The sequence below is a fragment of the Podarcis filfolensis genome (genome assembly GCF_964270895.1).
Source record: "Podarcis filfolensis genome assembly, chromosome: 8".
In the NCBI taxonomy this organism is placed as follows: Eukaryota; Metazoa; Chordata; class Lepidosauria; order Squamata; family Lacertidae; genus Podarcis; species Podarcis filfolensis.
Genome location: NC_139611.1, coordinates 38,468,298 through 38,483,878, shown reverse-complemented (window position 1 = coordinate 38,483,878; position 15,581 = coordinate 38,468,298). Strand labels below are relative to the sequence as shown.

At 45.8% G+C, this 15,581-nt stretch overlaps 2 protein-coding genes across 2 annotated transcripts; one reads left to right on the top strand and one right to left on the bottom strand.

Annotated features, from left to right (window-relative positions):
- The first annotated feature begins 1,618 nt into the window (after nt 1-1,618).
- On the top strand, nt 1,619-3,759 carry LOC310768358 (NF-kappa-B-activating protein-like). The gene has a single exon (XM_083626361.1). The coding sequence runs from the start codon at nt 1,841-1,843 to the stop codon at nt 2,849-2,851; it is 1,011 nt and encodes a 336-aa protein (XP_083482487.1). The 5' UTR covers nt 1,619-1,840; the 3' UTR covers nt 2,852-3,759.
- A 2,653-nt stretch (nt 3,760-6,412) lies between these two features.
- Nucleotides 6,413-15,397, bottom strand: KLHL36 (kelch like family member 36). Its single transcript, XM_083626268.1, has 5 exons — nt 15,270-15,397; nt 12,456-12,537; nt 10,376-11,449; nt 9,063-9,220; nt 6,413-7,935 (listed from the first exon to the last, which is right to left on the bottom strand). The coding sequence occupies exons 2-5, from the start codon at nt 12,516-12,518 to the stop codon at nt 7,380-7,382; spliced, it is 1,851 nt and encodes a 616-aa protein (XP_083482394.1). The 5' UTR covers nt 12,519-12,537; nt 15,270-15,397; the 3' UTR covers nt 6,413-7,379.
- Nucleotides 15,398-15,581: the final 184 nt, after the last annotated feature.

The window sequence follows — 15,581 nt, the reverse complement described above, 5'->3', positions numbered from 1 at the left end:
AAATCAAAGCTGCTGAATGTGAGGGAAAAGGCGGGGCGGGGTGAGGAGGGTTCTGCGCATGCGGCCCTCAAGGCGGGGAAGGGAAAGAATAAAAGTGCATTTTGCGCGTGCGTAGTTCGACCGCCAAGCTCGAGAGCGCGCATTGGGCTTGCTGTATCAAGAGATGAATGAATATTCCGCGCGTGCGCAGCACTGTCAAGGGGCGGGATTGGGCGGTTCCGTTTGGTACGCATGAGCAAAGAAATGCTGAAACGCTTGTGCTGCGCAGGCGCTGTGTTAGGATTGTTTCAACATAGTGGGCGGAATGTGAATGAATGAGCAGGAAAGCAACACTGACGGTTGTGGATGGTGCTTTTTCTTGTTCTTATCTTGCAATTATATCTTCAGTTATAATAATATATATACACGCAACCGAAACAAAACTAATCCAACAGGTGCAGCAAGCGGCAGATTTATGGATCCTAGTTCTATAAATGGGCAATACGTTTGGAGGAAATTGGTTTGTCATGGGGCGCGGTGGTCACATATATTGCAATTCCTCAAAAAAATTGCTGTAAAAGCAACCATTGTTCTACTGATTCTGTGCTGCAAGCAGGCTACTGCTACAACTAGTGTGGGTGAAGGAAACCTGGGTTCAAATTCCCACTTGCCATGAAACATACTGGTTGATCTTGAGCCACCTACCCTTTCACAGGGTTGTTAAAATGAGAGGGAGAATCACACACCAGGCTTCTCAGAGGAAGAGTCGCATAAAATTCAAACTGTAATACAATGTACAATGTAATACAATGTAATACAATGTAAGTAATAAAAGCAATGGATATATAATTAAAAAGCAACATGAATCTTTGACTGCAATGGATGTGCCATCTCCCATCTTTGGCCTCAAACCCAGATACCCAGCAGCACCGCAGACCACATGAATTGATGTTCACACACCACAATTGGGGAACCCCTGCACTACTAGGTAAAACCTCCCAAAAGTCTTCAAGGGAAGCACCACAGGGTGTATTTAACAGTAGTCAAACCTGCAGTTTATAAAGCACAGATCAATATTTCAAGTTCTCAAGAAGGGTGCAACCTACACAAGAAACAGTACTGGTTGAAAGCGCTCTTAAGCACTGTGGCATCCTGCCAAATGAAAACTCCCAGGCTACCTGTTCAGTTGGGGAAACTGAAACTTCATTGATCAGAGGTAAATATCAAGGCAGTCCAGATGTCTGCATGTTTACATTATTATTACAGTTTTTTGTGTTTATTGCACCAAACACAACGTCCCATTCCCAGGGGTCCTGGGGGGCAGAGTTATTACCAGTCAAATCCTTGCATGGGTGGGGAGCGAAGTTAGGGGAGGGAAACCCATTTATTTTAAGTTATATATTTTGTTCCAGGTGAAAAACATTAAATGCCTGTTAGAAAGCGGGTGTGATACAGGGTGCCTAAATTGAAAGGTGATTTTCTTAACCATGTCATGTGCTCCAGCTACAAAGGATTCGGAAAGAAAACAGGGGCTAGGCCTCCCCAGAATGGTGCAATTAGCAACAGAGACAGCCTGGCTGGCTTTATTAAAGGGAACTCCCCAAAAACAACAGTGAGAAATGTATTAAAAACACTATAATTTGTGGGAGGGGCCAAGCTGTGTTGCAATGGATTGTTCGTACCCTCGGTGGAGCACATCTGTGGATTCCTCCCTTTTTATGGAGGGCTAGGGAGAAGAGAAGGCGAAAAGGGGGGCCGCTCCCTAGGAAAGGCTCCTTCTCCATTAATAAAGGTGTGCAAACGGCAATCCTGAGGCTCCGCTTCCGCCCCTCGACGCAGCGGAGGCACTTCCGCCGAGACCATGGCGCCCGTGTCCCGCTCGCGGAGTCCAGTGGAGACGCCGCCCTCGTGGCGGGAGCGGAGCGGCAGCTCGACCAGCCCGTCCCCGCCCAGGTCCAGCCGCTGCAAGAGTTCCCGCGCCCGGTCCCGGTCCCACGATCGCGGCAGCAGCGGCGGGTTTCGTCAGCGCCCCGGGCCCCCTCACCCCTTCGGGCCCCGGCCGGGCTCCGAGCACTACGGCAAGGAGCAGGAAGAGTCGCTGAGACAGAGGCGACTAAACGAGAGAGAGAGAATAGGTGAGCTTGGAGCACATGAAGTTTGGGGGGTCTCGCCCAAAGTTCCCGACCGGGACTCTGATGAGCACACCCCTGCAGAAGAAGAGGGGGGTGCATCTAAAAAGAGCAGCTCCTCTGGTTCCGGCTCAGAAGAGGAGCAGAGGAAGAAAAAGAAGAGGAAGAAGAGAAAGGCTGCTTCACGTGAGGAGGGGGGAAAGAAAGCCAAGAAGAGGAAAAAGAAGCATAGGAAAAAGAAGTCCAAGAAAAGAAAGAGTAAGAAAAGCAGGGAGGTGAGCAGCAGCGAAGACTCCGATGGTGACCAACAGCAAGAGGGGGATCTCTGGACTGAGAGAGTTAGAAATGCAGATGGGGAGGGTTTCATAGGACCAGAAGCTCCCATTACCCATGCCTCTCAAGAGGACCGACCCTTGAACTATGGGCACGCTTTACTCCCCGGCGAAGGCGCTGCCATGGCCGAGTATGTAAAAGCTGGGAAACGCATCCCTAGGAGAGGTGAGATTGGCCTAACCAGCGAAGAGATTGCGTCATTTGAGAAGTCTGGCTACGTGATGAGCGGCAGCAGGCACCGGAGAATGGAAGCTGTGCGTCTGCGGAAGGAGAACCAGATCTACAGTGCAGATGAAAAGAGGGCCCTGGCGTCTTTCAACCAGGAGGAGAGGCGGAAGAGGGAGAACAAGATTCTGGCAAGCTTCCGAGAGATGGTCTACAGGAAAACCCAGGGCAAAGATGACAAATGAACTGGATGCTTCTTGTGTATATTGACAAGCAACACCTGTTAACAGCAATCTGCAAATGGGTGTCCAGTGTCACAGCCCGACTTGCAGGGCATACTCCAGGTTGAACTTCAGAAAATGGTTTGTGTGTATCAAACAAGAACATTGACAGGTGTATGTGGACAGCCCGGTTTCGCCAATTTGCTGCATGGTGTTGCCAGCAGCAGAAGGAAACAAGGCATGAAACAAGGCATGCTCTCTTGGTCTAAATGAAACAAGGCATGCTCTCTTGCAAACCTTCCCAAAATATTGCTAGGAATCCAATATATTGCGCCATTTGGTGACTTCAAAAAACACTTTGTAAAATCCTGAGCAGCAAACCAAGACTTATGCAACTGAAACTTGGCTTTGTTTAAAATCCTTTGCTAAGAGACTGTTGGGTTTGAGCCACAGAGAGAGTGGATCAAAGAGATCTTCCCCTCACCGCTACCTCCTGAAAATTCAAACACCTGCCCACCCCTACCCTCCTAATTTCAGTTCCTAGGGAAAACACTAAATATACTTGTAATTTTTGGTATAAGTTAGGCCAGCTCCAGCTTCTTTTTCACCAGTAGGTGCACCTTGTAAACATTCCCGTTTTTCTGTTATGCTCACAGAACATAAACCTTTGGTCTGATCTGGCAGGCCTCTTCTGATGCAGTGCTGACATGCGTGTCGTCTTCAAAGGGCAATGAATTCAAAATTTATGACTACATGGCATAACCACTTCTTCTTTGGAAATGGTTTGTGAAGTTGGTTCACAAACTTGTAGAATTAAAACATGCCCAAATGGAAAGCGGAGAAGAAATCGGAGTCAGCCCATGTTTAGTGTTTATACTAGGTTTATAAATGTATTCAACTCCAGCTATATTAAACACATTCTAGTACATGAATTAGTTATCAGATATTTCTCTCCTACAGATAACTTGGTATGTCTTTTAATGACAGAATTCCTTATTTTTTATTTTTAAAATGAAGCTTTTTCATGGGGTGAACACATCTTTAGAGAATCAGAAGCACTAAGTTATGCTTTGTATTTATTTTCAGTCGCTCCTTCCAAGTAGCCCTTCCAGGTCTGAGAAACAGGAATAACTCTCTTAACTCGGGAATGGAAACCTAGCAACCTCCAGGTGTTCAGACTACAACTCCCTTCCTGGCCACACTGATGGGATCCCACAGCATATGGAGCAAGGGGGGAGGGGCAACTGGATCTGCCCAACAGGCCTGGTAGTTATCTGCTACACCCACCCTGCAGGCCAAATTTCACAGGTGGGTAGAGCTGCACACCTATAAATCCCCTGGTGTCAGGCAATACTTTTTTGCCCCCATGGTTGAAAGCAAACTGTGCAGGCAAATGCATAGCCTGCAAGTGCCTTTTAAAGCACTCCATCAGACCTGATGGATCATCGGGGCTCATGGAGGACTTTGCACAGGGCTTTGCAGACATCCTCAATCAGGTGCCTGCAAACCTTTCAGCTGAGCCAGGTTGGTGTGGTTTGACTGAAATGGCCTTCCGAGCCCATTGCAGATGCCTCACAGCTCTAATTATGTCTGCAGGTCAGAGATAACTTACCCCTGATCTAAATGGTCTTGGTTCTTCATCCTTTCCTTAACAAGTAAATACTTCAGCCATTCAATTTATTGTTCAGCAGCCATGGAAAAACCCTACCCATCTTGATTCCCAACACTGGGTGAAGTAGTCATGTTGATCTATATAGGTATGGTAATCAGCTCTATTAGCACATCACCCAAATTTGGCAGTGATTAAAACCATATCCTGTGCATGGCATGGACAGGTCTTTGAATCATGCACCATGACCATCATACATTACTGGTGATGACAAAAAGATCTCCCACAACTCTGGGGGCTGGTTGAGTTTGGCCGTAGAGTTAAGCAGTTCTGTGGTTGCAAAGTCCTCCTTAAAGGAGCGGGGAAATGACATCTGACAATGAAGGAAAAACAAGCTTGGCTTCAGATTTGTTTCTTGCTACAACTCCCACAGAAGCTCCCTCTGATTGGTTCCCCAAGGCTCCATCACTCCAATCACAGTTGTTTCCATGCCTCTCATTTCCATCAGCAGCTGGAATGCCAATCTTGGTTCCCATATTGGATTAAAAAAAATAAAAAATTAGGCAGCTGTAACTTGAGTTATGTGCATCAGGGATGGGGAGATCTCCAGAGCTGAGAATGTGACTAGCCCTATTAGCAAATTGAGTGACACAGATTTACATATGGCAGAGGCTATTGCAAAACGAGGCGAAATCTGGCAATACTTTAGGGCAGGGACGTCCAACTCCCAATAGAGTGCAATCTACTCACAGTATAAAAAAAACTGGCAGTGATCTACCCAAAGCTGTGGAGCTTTTTTTAGTAAGCCAAAGTTGTTGGTTTTTTTGCTTTTTTGTAACGAGATCACTGAGGGGCCAGAGATCAACCAGGATCTACCAGGAACACCCCACAATCTACCAGTAGATCATTATCGACCTGTTAAGACATGCCTGCTTTAGGGTATAGACATATTTGACTCTGGGTGGGCTCAAAAAAGTGGATGGAGAAAAGGTTTTCTTTCTCTGTCCTAACACTAGAACTCATAGGGATCCAATGTTGGGAGATTCAGGACAGATAAAAGGGAGTACTTCTCGCAGCACATAGTTAAACTATGGAACTCACTGCCACAAGAGGCAGTGATGGCCACCAACCTATATAACTTTAGAAGTGGAATGAACAAATTTATGGAAGGCAAAGCTACTGAAGGCTGCTAGCCGTGATGGCTCAGCTCTGCCTCAATGGTTGTAGGCAATAATATTTCTGAATACCAGTTGCTGGAAGCTACAGGAGGGGACAATGCTCTTGCGCTCTGGTCCTGCTTGCACGTTTTCTACAGGCATCTGGTTGGCCACTATGAGAACAGGATGCTGGACTAGAAGGGTTGTTGGCCTGATTCTGCAGGCTCTGCATATGCTCTTATGTAATTAGGACTTGTGAAAGTACTGTTACTTAGAAAGGTATTTGATAGCGCATTTGCCTTCAGTTAGGTTGGCAAGCTGGTCTTGTTTTAGAAGAATGGTAGTCACTGGTGGAGCTGTGGGTTAAACCGCAGAGCCTAGGACTTGGCAATCAGAAGGGTCGGCGGTTCAAATCCCCACAACGGGGTGAGTTCCCATTGCTCGGTCCCTGCTCCTGCCAACCTAGCAGTTCAAAAGCACGTCCAAGTGCAAGTAGATAAACAGGTACAGCTTCAGCGGGAAGGTAAACGGCGTTTCCGTGCGCTGCTCTGGTTCGCCAGAAGTGGCTTAGTCATGCTGGCCACATGACCCGGAAGATGTACGCTGGCTCCCTTGGCCAATAAAGTGAGATGAGTGCCGCAACCCCAGAGTCGGTCACAACTGGACCTAATGGTCAGGGGTCCCTTTACCTTTAGCGCCTGACAATGCAAAGGTGTGTCATTGCTTTTTCCAAGGCAAGATTTCACAGCAAAGTTATCCACACCACCTGGGAAAGCCCCAGTGTGACACACTCCCAAACAGAAATGACAGGACTATAAATATGCATCGGAAGCTTTAAGAGTAATTAACACACCAGGTGACAAGTTACAGGCTAGGTATTAGCAAAAACATGTCTCATTTAAAAAATGATACAAAAGGTTTCAAAAACTCTTAGAAAACAGACTTTCATTGTCTGGAGTGGGAGGGGGAATCTTCCCCACCATGTCATTGAGACTCCATCCAAATGGCAGCATTTAAGTTCTTATAAAATGATACAGTAGTAAATTTGTATAAAATAAACATACTGGCTGATGGACACAGATGGACCATTCAAGCCAAAGACAAGTGACAAGGGCCTCAATGCAGCAGGAGACAAAAGCAATGTTTCCTTGTTTCAGGTAACCGACCCAGTTGCTGGAATATACCAGTTACTTACTCCAGAACAATGTCCCATTCAAGCTTGGGAGACTTTAACAAATGCAGCTTTTAATACTCGGCACACCTGAATTTTTAAACACAAGTAACCCTCACTTTGCTCTCACTTCAATGCTTTCCTCACACTTCAGTCTGAATAGGGAACACACATATTGGCCACAATTAAAGGCATACCTCCCATCTTGTCGCTACATTGGATGAGTGAGAATTGAAGGACAACTCTTTGAATTACCGTTCCAGTTTTTTTAGGACAACCTGCTTTTCTCTCAACTCCTGTCTCCTTCCTTTGATTTCAAAACAGATGTTCCCAACCACCATTTTCTACATACATTTTACCATTTCTTCTACTGGATTTTGTTCAATAATGACATGACAGTCCAAGAACAATATGGCATTAACATTCAACTGCCTTTCCTGGAGCCATGAAGATATTTCATCATCAGAAATCACCCAGTTCAACTGACAAGGGGGTGGGAGGAACCCTTTGTTGTAGTTTTATGGAAGTTTCCAAAGCCGCTTACAATGCTATATAAAATATGATTAGAGGTTTGGTACACATTCTTTCTCCATGGCTGAACTGCCCAAAAGTTTGTCATCTCCCTTGATTCTGATGCCGTTTCATTTTTGGCCTTTTCTTTTTATCTTCTGATCTTGGTTTTAACGCGCACACACAAGCAGAAACCCCAGCAATTGCTTTTGGAAGATCAGTTCCTTTTTGCCACTTGTTCTTCTCTTTGTTGTACACCTGGACGGTTCTGGAGAAGACAGTGTCCTCCCAGCTATAACCACCAAGTATGTAGATCTTGCCTTCCCACATGGCCACTCCAGATTCACTGTTGGCTTGCAACAAGGGTGCCACTCTGGTCCACTGATTGCACTGTGGGCTGTAAGACTCCACAGCCAAAATGTCAAAGCGGGTCATCGTTTCGAGGTAATCGTCACTGCCGCCAATGGAGTAAATGTCATCTTCCAAGGTGCACATGCTGTGCCAGCCACGGGCGGTGATCATCGGCCTCTTCTCTTCCCACACATCAGTGCGATAATCGTAGCAGAGCAGATTTTTGCGATAGGGGCCGATTTGGTAATCGTGGCCTCCTGATATATAAACCAAATCATTGTGGGCTGCGCCAGCATGGCCATAAGTAAACCTAGGACAGAAATAAAGGGGGAGGGGAAAAGATATAATCAGTTGTGGGGAAGCCCTTTCAAACAAGATGAATATTTTAGAAATCCCACTAAACTTTAAAGTACTGTTATCATAATAGTAATAGTGGTGGGAGAGGTAATAATAATAGCCTACAGGATACAACACTAATGGTGTTCTGGTCCTGAATAGGGGCCCACACAATGCAGAAAGGCAGGACATTTGCTTTCAGCACCAAGGAGAGCTCCTAGTGACCCACTTTCTCCTATGAAGGCTGGAGGTGAAGTGAAGTCTTTTCAACCTCAGCCTCCCATGCACCTCTCCTAGGCTCTTGGCTCTCAGCACCAAGTAGAGCTCCTAGTGAGCAATTTACCCTCCAGCAATTTGCTGGAGGTGACCTGAGGCTTTCTGAGCCTCTGCTTACTGTCCACAACCCCTATGCAATGCCCCCTTTGTTTGAGGAAATACAGACGAAAAACTCTGCTTCTCTTGTGTGCCATGTGCCATGGACCCGATTCAGTGTCCCAGTCTCTGCTGGACTCCACTGCCATGACTCCCGGTTACTGCTGAGTTCTGCAAGCCAAGAGATCAAATTCCACTTTGCCCCTGGACAGTCTGAGGATCCTTACAGCTTTTCCTTTGAATTTCCACCACAAAGAGTAAGAGGCAAAAAGCAAACCACTTAATTTTGCAACTTTCCCCAGGAAACTCACATTGTTCTTTTTGCAACATAAAACAGCCCTCTACAACCTGGTACCTTGTTGGACTCCCAACTTCCACCAGCCCCAGCCAACATGACCAGCGGCCAGGGAGGATGGCAGTTATACTCCAAGAACATACAGAGGGTGCTGGATTGAGTGAAAGCCAAAATAAAACAAGGGTGGGGAATAATCTTCAGCCTGAGACCCCATTCCCTTCTGGAAAGCCTTCCAGTGCTCACCTGCTCCTTCCGGCCATGGGAAGAGGTGAAACACACAGACACTATACACATACTTGACAACTGCAAAGCAGGGTCATGGCTTGGGGAGGATTGATAAAAGAGGCTTGGAGGCCAGATCTGGCCCCCCAGACCTGAGGTTCATATATACACCCCCATGTGAATGATTGTCTCCAGATCCTGATCCAGGTTACCTTGGCAAGCCTGCTACATAGGTCCATGCATCTTTCTCCGGGCTGTAGATCTCAACAGATGAAAGCGCTCCATTTTCGTTCCTTCCACCGACAGCCACTAGCATGCCCTTGATGGCAGCCAGATAGAAGTCCACACGACGCTGCCTCATGGAAGCAAGCTGTGAAAGAAAAGGAAGCCCCACAACATACCTGAATAGTCATATATAGACACACCCACACGTATGTATGTATGTATCATTTTTTTATTTATGATTTTCAGTTATATTCATTTCAATAGTTTTACAGTCATTTTAACATTCCAATACTTGACTTCCTTCCTCCTTTTTCTGAGGTTCCTTAAATTTATTTTTATCATTTCCTGCATATTCGAAATTAACTTATATTTTTGATGGCCAGACAATAGTCTAGAAAACAGATTGGCTCACAACAATGCAAGATAAAGGAGTTGGTCATTTCTAGATTAGGCTATTCTAACCATATCAGAAGAAAGATATCTTCAGGAAGCCTGATTAATTCAATAACAGATGTATCCATTTACAGAGAGGCAGCCAAACCCCATCCTCACTCGAACGTCTCTCTTGATGAGAACAGGAAATCAAGGAGTTAGTAAAACAGAAGTGACTTGCTACAGGGGAGAGACTGTTGGAACCATCGAGGAGGAAGAATTTGACACTTGTATTTAAAAAAATTAAAAAAGCTTTGATGAATTTATTCAGAATTTTGTACTGAAAAACTCTAGAAAGAATCTATTTTAATTTAATATACAATGTAAGTTTTGCTTCATTTTGAAATATATATTTTTTATTTTGTGGTTTAGTATTTTGAATTAACTAGGAGGGGGAACACAATCTTTTCAGTACTCAGGGCCTTCCAAGCTCTTTGAGTTACTTACTTCCTATAATAAACTGCTTTGTTATTTTCTTACTCCAAAACATCTCTGTGCATGTGCTTGCAACAAGTAAAGTCTACCTCTATCCAAACTCACAAGCCATACAACGCACTCTCTGCCTATCAAAGCTCTAACACCACCCCTCGCCCCAATTTCTAACCTTTCTTAGAGAACAGTGCCTCATTTTCTCAGTTTTCTACACACCACCATGAACGCTAAGAAACTGCTCCCCCCGCCTCCATTGAATCTGGAGGGGCATGATATATTGCAATATGGAAACCAGATTCCGCAGTTCACAGCATAAGCATTGCTGCACAGATGGCTGCACTCCTTGGTTTTCATGTTTTAAGAAGTCTTTTACCTTCTGCTAAAAGCATAAAATTTTACAAGAACATATATGTGCCCATTGCAGCTGAAGCCTCACCTTTATCCAGTGGTTACACCGAGGGTCATACCTATATAGAAGATTGGAGGCGGCATCCCCACCATTATCACGTGAAAAGCTTCCTCCGGCAATGAAGATGAACCCTCCGAGCACTGCAACGCAGTGGTGGCTCCGCGGAGCAGGGAGCGGTGTTTCCCTCACCCACTGTCCCGTTTTGGTGTCCAGGAAGCAGGTGTCGTCACTCAGCTCCAAGCAATTTTCCGACACCTCCCCGCCGACGAAGAGGAGCTTTTCTTCACTCGTGCGGAGAGCGGTCCGCTTGTTCTGAAGGACCGGCTGAGCCGCGACGTTGTTGTGGTAGTGGACCGCCTCTTCGACGAAGGTCTCACAGTTGGTTTCTTTTGAGAGGAGGGAGCAGACGGCCGGCTTGACGCGGTGCAGCAGGTCGCTCTTTGGTATCAAGGGGAAATGGATGTTTTCCAAGACGGAGTAGGCCTCCCTCTCCTTCTCTGGGGACTGCGTCAGCCACTGCAACGCGGCCTGCAGCAAGTCGTGCTCACATTCCTGCTGGACGTCATCACTGCCCAGGTACTGGCACAACTTCTGGATGGAAATGTTCTGCAGGAAGTGTGGCGTGAAAGACAGCGTACCAAAGTTCCTCAAGATGAAGGAATCAATGTACAAGTCCAGGCGCCTGAGGTTGTAGAGAGAGGCCAGCTCCTGCAGGTACAAGTAGTTCTCCTCGTTGACCTCATTCTCCAGGTACTCGCAACAGAAGTCAACCACCTTCCAGATCTGCAGCAGGTGGGCAGTTTCCAAAATGTAATCGATGTTGCCACCATCGAGGGAGAGCTCACTCCCATACAGGAAGTCCACAATGGCTTTGAGCCCAACATAGGATGCTCCAAAGAGCTCCACCTCTTTCTGGTAGGCTTCCCGCATCCCAATAGTGAACATTGAGTTGAAATAATCACTGCAGACCGCTAAAATGTTCCGATGGGCGGGGACCCTCTGCTCATCCGCAACCAGAACGACGTCACAGAAGAGGCCCCGTTGCCTCTGTTCGTTCAAGCTCTGAAGAACTAGGCTGGAGTGGTCAGCCCATTTGTATACCTGAAAGGAAGAGAATGGATGTCAAATTGCTATTCACCTGAGGGGTAATAAATCTATGAATTTATCTGGCAGAGGGCCACGCTCCCTCGGAGGTCATCTTTTGGGAGCAACATGGCAGCACAGAGAGTGGTTTCAGAGCCACCTCACACTCTCACTGTTTATCTCTTAAGAAGACCACCACCCTTCCTTCTCTTTCTTATGGGAGAATCAAGAGGAAGGGAGGAGAGAAAGCAAATACAGTATGGAGTTATCTTAGGAGAGAGAAAATGCTGGGTAGTGATGATCTTAACTGGCCGCCACCTTCCTGGTATATGCCTGGAATTAGGCAGGGGGTCACACAAAGCCCTGTAGTCACAGGTTGGCCGTTTGCCCCTCTCCTGGGCAGTTCAGGAGAGCTACATCTCAGAGTGGATGCTATGCATGCAGAAAGTCCCTGGTTCAATACACAGCTTCTCCAGGTAGAACTGGGAGAAAACTCTGTACACAGACCAATGGTTTGACCAATATGGCAGCTTCCTATGTCTCTTGGGAAGGGTCTTAGTTCAGAAGGGGAGCACCTGCTTTTCAAGCAGAATGTCCCTGGCATCTCCAAGTAGAGCTGGGTGAGGACCCTGTCTAAAACCTTGGAGAGCTGCTGCCAGCTAATAATAACTGCAGTAAGCCAGATGGATGAATGGTCTGACTCAATATATAGCAGCTTCCTAAGAGACAGTGGTCTCCTCATTGGAAACAGCAATGAACTAGGGTTAGACATTTTTGGAACAAAGCAACTTCTAAAAGCAACCATCCCTGTTTCTTTTTCTTGGGCAAGAGACCTGCGAATAAATCAGCACATGTGGAAAACAGGAGAGGTTCTTTTCATATATTATTTGAAAACTACTACATTCCACATGTAAAATGGGTGTTAATTCTGGGGTATTATACAGAGAAATGAAAGTCTCCCGTATCCATGGGAGAAGTTCCAGTCTGCCAATGTAACAAGCAATACGTGCAAAAAGTCACAGACCTTTGAGGATTCGCTTATTTTGTGTGGGCGAGAAATCCTTGCTTGTCTTGTTCCTTCCATCATTGTGCAGCTTCTTGCAATCCTATGAGTGTGGAAAATATAAAACAAATTAACAACCCAGTCACCTTTGAAAGAGAAAGCAATATGAATTCTAATCAAGAGGGCCTAGAATACAGTCAACAAGTTTAAATTTTAGCTTTAGTCAATTGCTTAGATCAGGAGTGGGAAACCCTTTTTGGGGCTGAGGGCCACACAGAATTCCAATAGTGGGTGGGGCCCAACTGAAAAGTGGGTGGGGCCCTACCCAGGAGCAAGCTCCACTGAGTTCAATGGGATGTGGGTATAGGATTGAAACCTCCATTGAATAAAGAAACACTTTTTAATCAGATAAAATTTTACCTCCAATGTTGTTTTTTAAACAGATAATGTTGTTTAAAACTGCAGGCTGCAAATGCCATCTTAAAAAGGCATCCTCTTCAGTGCAATAAAGAAGAGAAAATGAAATTGTTTTTAAGGATATAAAAAGTTTTGCAATCTTAGGACATCAGCTCAATCAATTTATAGTGCAATGCTATGGTCCTTTACTATGCAGTAGGTAGTCTCCTATTGTACCAAAAGTCTCATAGATTTCATTGACAGGTTAGCCATAATCAGGAGGCTCCCAAAAGGTTTCCCCATCATAAAGTTAGAAAGAACCACAAAGGTCAACTAGGCCATCCACTTGCCAATGCAAGAAATCTGCTGCTATAGCATCTGCAATAGGTAGCAATCCAGCCTCTGCTTAAAATCCTTTAACCAAGGACAGTCCACCACCTTCCAAGGCAGCCATTATTTGGCAGGCAATTCATTCCCTCCCCCTTTGCAGAATATTTCAACTGCCAGAGAAGAGGGTGCATTCATTCCTGACATCATTCCTTGGAATCATGGCACAGCCTTTCCACTAGCACAAACAGAATTTTTTATGAGAGTAATACAATTTTAAGGAGAATAAATTTAGCAGGGGCCAGAGATCTAGACACACATACACACACAGAATTAGCTATAGATAAGACTGCAATCCAGTGCTGTTTATAGGAATAAACAGCACTGAACACAGTGAGTCTTGTTTTTGCATAAGTCATGTAATAAGAGTTTAACCAAAGTATCAGTTTGGGAGAAGAGGGCAATGAGTAAACTGGAACACACAAAGAATAATATATATATATTTAAATAGTTTTTTCCACTTAAAAATTAAACCAATTTATACTATTTTTTTAAAAAAAGAATTGCGCTGAAGACTAATTTCCTAATTTCCAATCTGAGGCATGTTTATTCAAGGCCCAGCATCCAACTGCCCCTCAGCTAAATTTCACTGAGTGACTTGGATCAGTCTCTCTTTCTCATTCTAACCTATATCACAGGGTTGTTGTGAGGTTAAAGAAGAAAAGGGGAATAATGGGTCATGTATCCTGACTTCAGATATATGTATGTATGTGTGTGTGTGCATCTATCTATATATCTATATAAAATAGTTGCAATCCTGTATCCAATTCTGTAGCCACTTAACAAAGAGTAAATCGAACTTAATACTTACTTCTGAGTAAAGGTAAAGGGACCCCTGTCCATTAGGTCCAGTCGTGGACAACTCTGGGGTTGCAGCACTCATCTCGCTTTATTGGCCGAGGGAGCCGGTGTACAGCTTCCGGGTCATGTGGCCAGCATGACTAAGCCGCTTCTGGCGAAACCAGAGCAGCGCACGGAAATGCCATTTACCTTCCCGCCAGAGCGGTACCTATTTATCTCCTTGCACTTTTTGGTGTGCTTTCAAACTGCTAGGTTGGCAGGACCAGGGACCGAGCAACGGGAGCTCACCCCGTCACGGGGATTCGAACCGCCGACCTTCCAATCAGCAAGTGCTAGGCTCAGTGGTTTAGACTACAGTGCCACCCACGTCCCTCTACACATATATAGGACTGCACTATTAACAAGCAAGCCCAGTTCTATCTGGTTTCCTTCTAGGTAACTGCATATAGGACTGAAGCCTATTTTGGATTTCCCTTAGAGGCGTAAAAAGAAGATTTGAAACCAAAACATATAAAAGAAAATGTCCTTAACAAATATTTCAGCATTCTAGGCAGTTAAGGATGACATTTTCACTTAAGTAATGTGTTAGTTTGCTTTTAGGTTATGAAATTAACAGTGCAGTCCCAGACCTGTTTACTTGGGACTAAGTCCCTCTGATATCAATAGGGGTTACTCTCATAATGTAAATAGGCACAGTTAATAAAGTTGATTAATCTGACCCTTTCAGAAAAGGGGGAGGGAATAGTGGGTTCTCCTAGCTTGTCCTAAACCTGAGCCTGTTCTGCAAAGCCAAAGAAAAATAGGGAAAGGAAGTTGGTGAAAGAGGCAGAAAGGGGAATTCAAATTCAGCAACTCCAATGCATAAAGAAGTGCGCGGGGGGGGGGGGGTAACCCAGTAAGCATGTGGGTGGGGAAAAACAAAACATCAATCTTAAAAGTGCCCAGGAAGGGATTGCAACACGCATATCCTGCCCAGAAAACAGCCAATGGGAATCGGCCTTCACACACACATATATACACACACATACATACACACACACATTTTCCACCACGCTTCCAAAGCTCTGTCGTCACCCCAAATCTGCCCAACCACGCTGAGAGTCAATTAACATCACGGGGTAGGGGGAGGCAGCCGATGGTGAGGCGGGTTTGCTGCTGGGCTCAGGGGCTCGAGGCAGCGGGAGTTTCCCATCATGCTTCGCCCCGAGCATCTCCCCAAGGAGGCGCCGAGGGCCCTGCTGTTGCTCTTACCGCAGGGCTCAGGAGCGCTGCTGCTCTCGCAGCCGCAGAAAAGGCTACATTGCTCGCCTCTTCCTCTCGCAGCCATGTCTCCCTCTCTCTGTCTTTTAAATCATCCAGGAACTGTGGCCCAGATTGAAAGGGGAGCGCGCCAATGAGAGAGAGAGAGAGGGACGAGGAGGTTGGCAGATAGGGTGGGGCTAGCTCGGGCTTGCGCCTCTCCGCCAAATCGGGCGCGAGCAAAGCGCGGAGCGAAAGCAAAGCTGATCTCGCTGCTGCAGCAAAGAGGTCAGGTCTCCCTCGGGCATTGAAATTCCGCTCAGG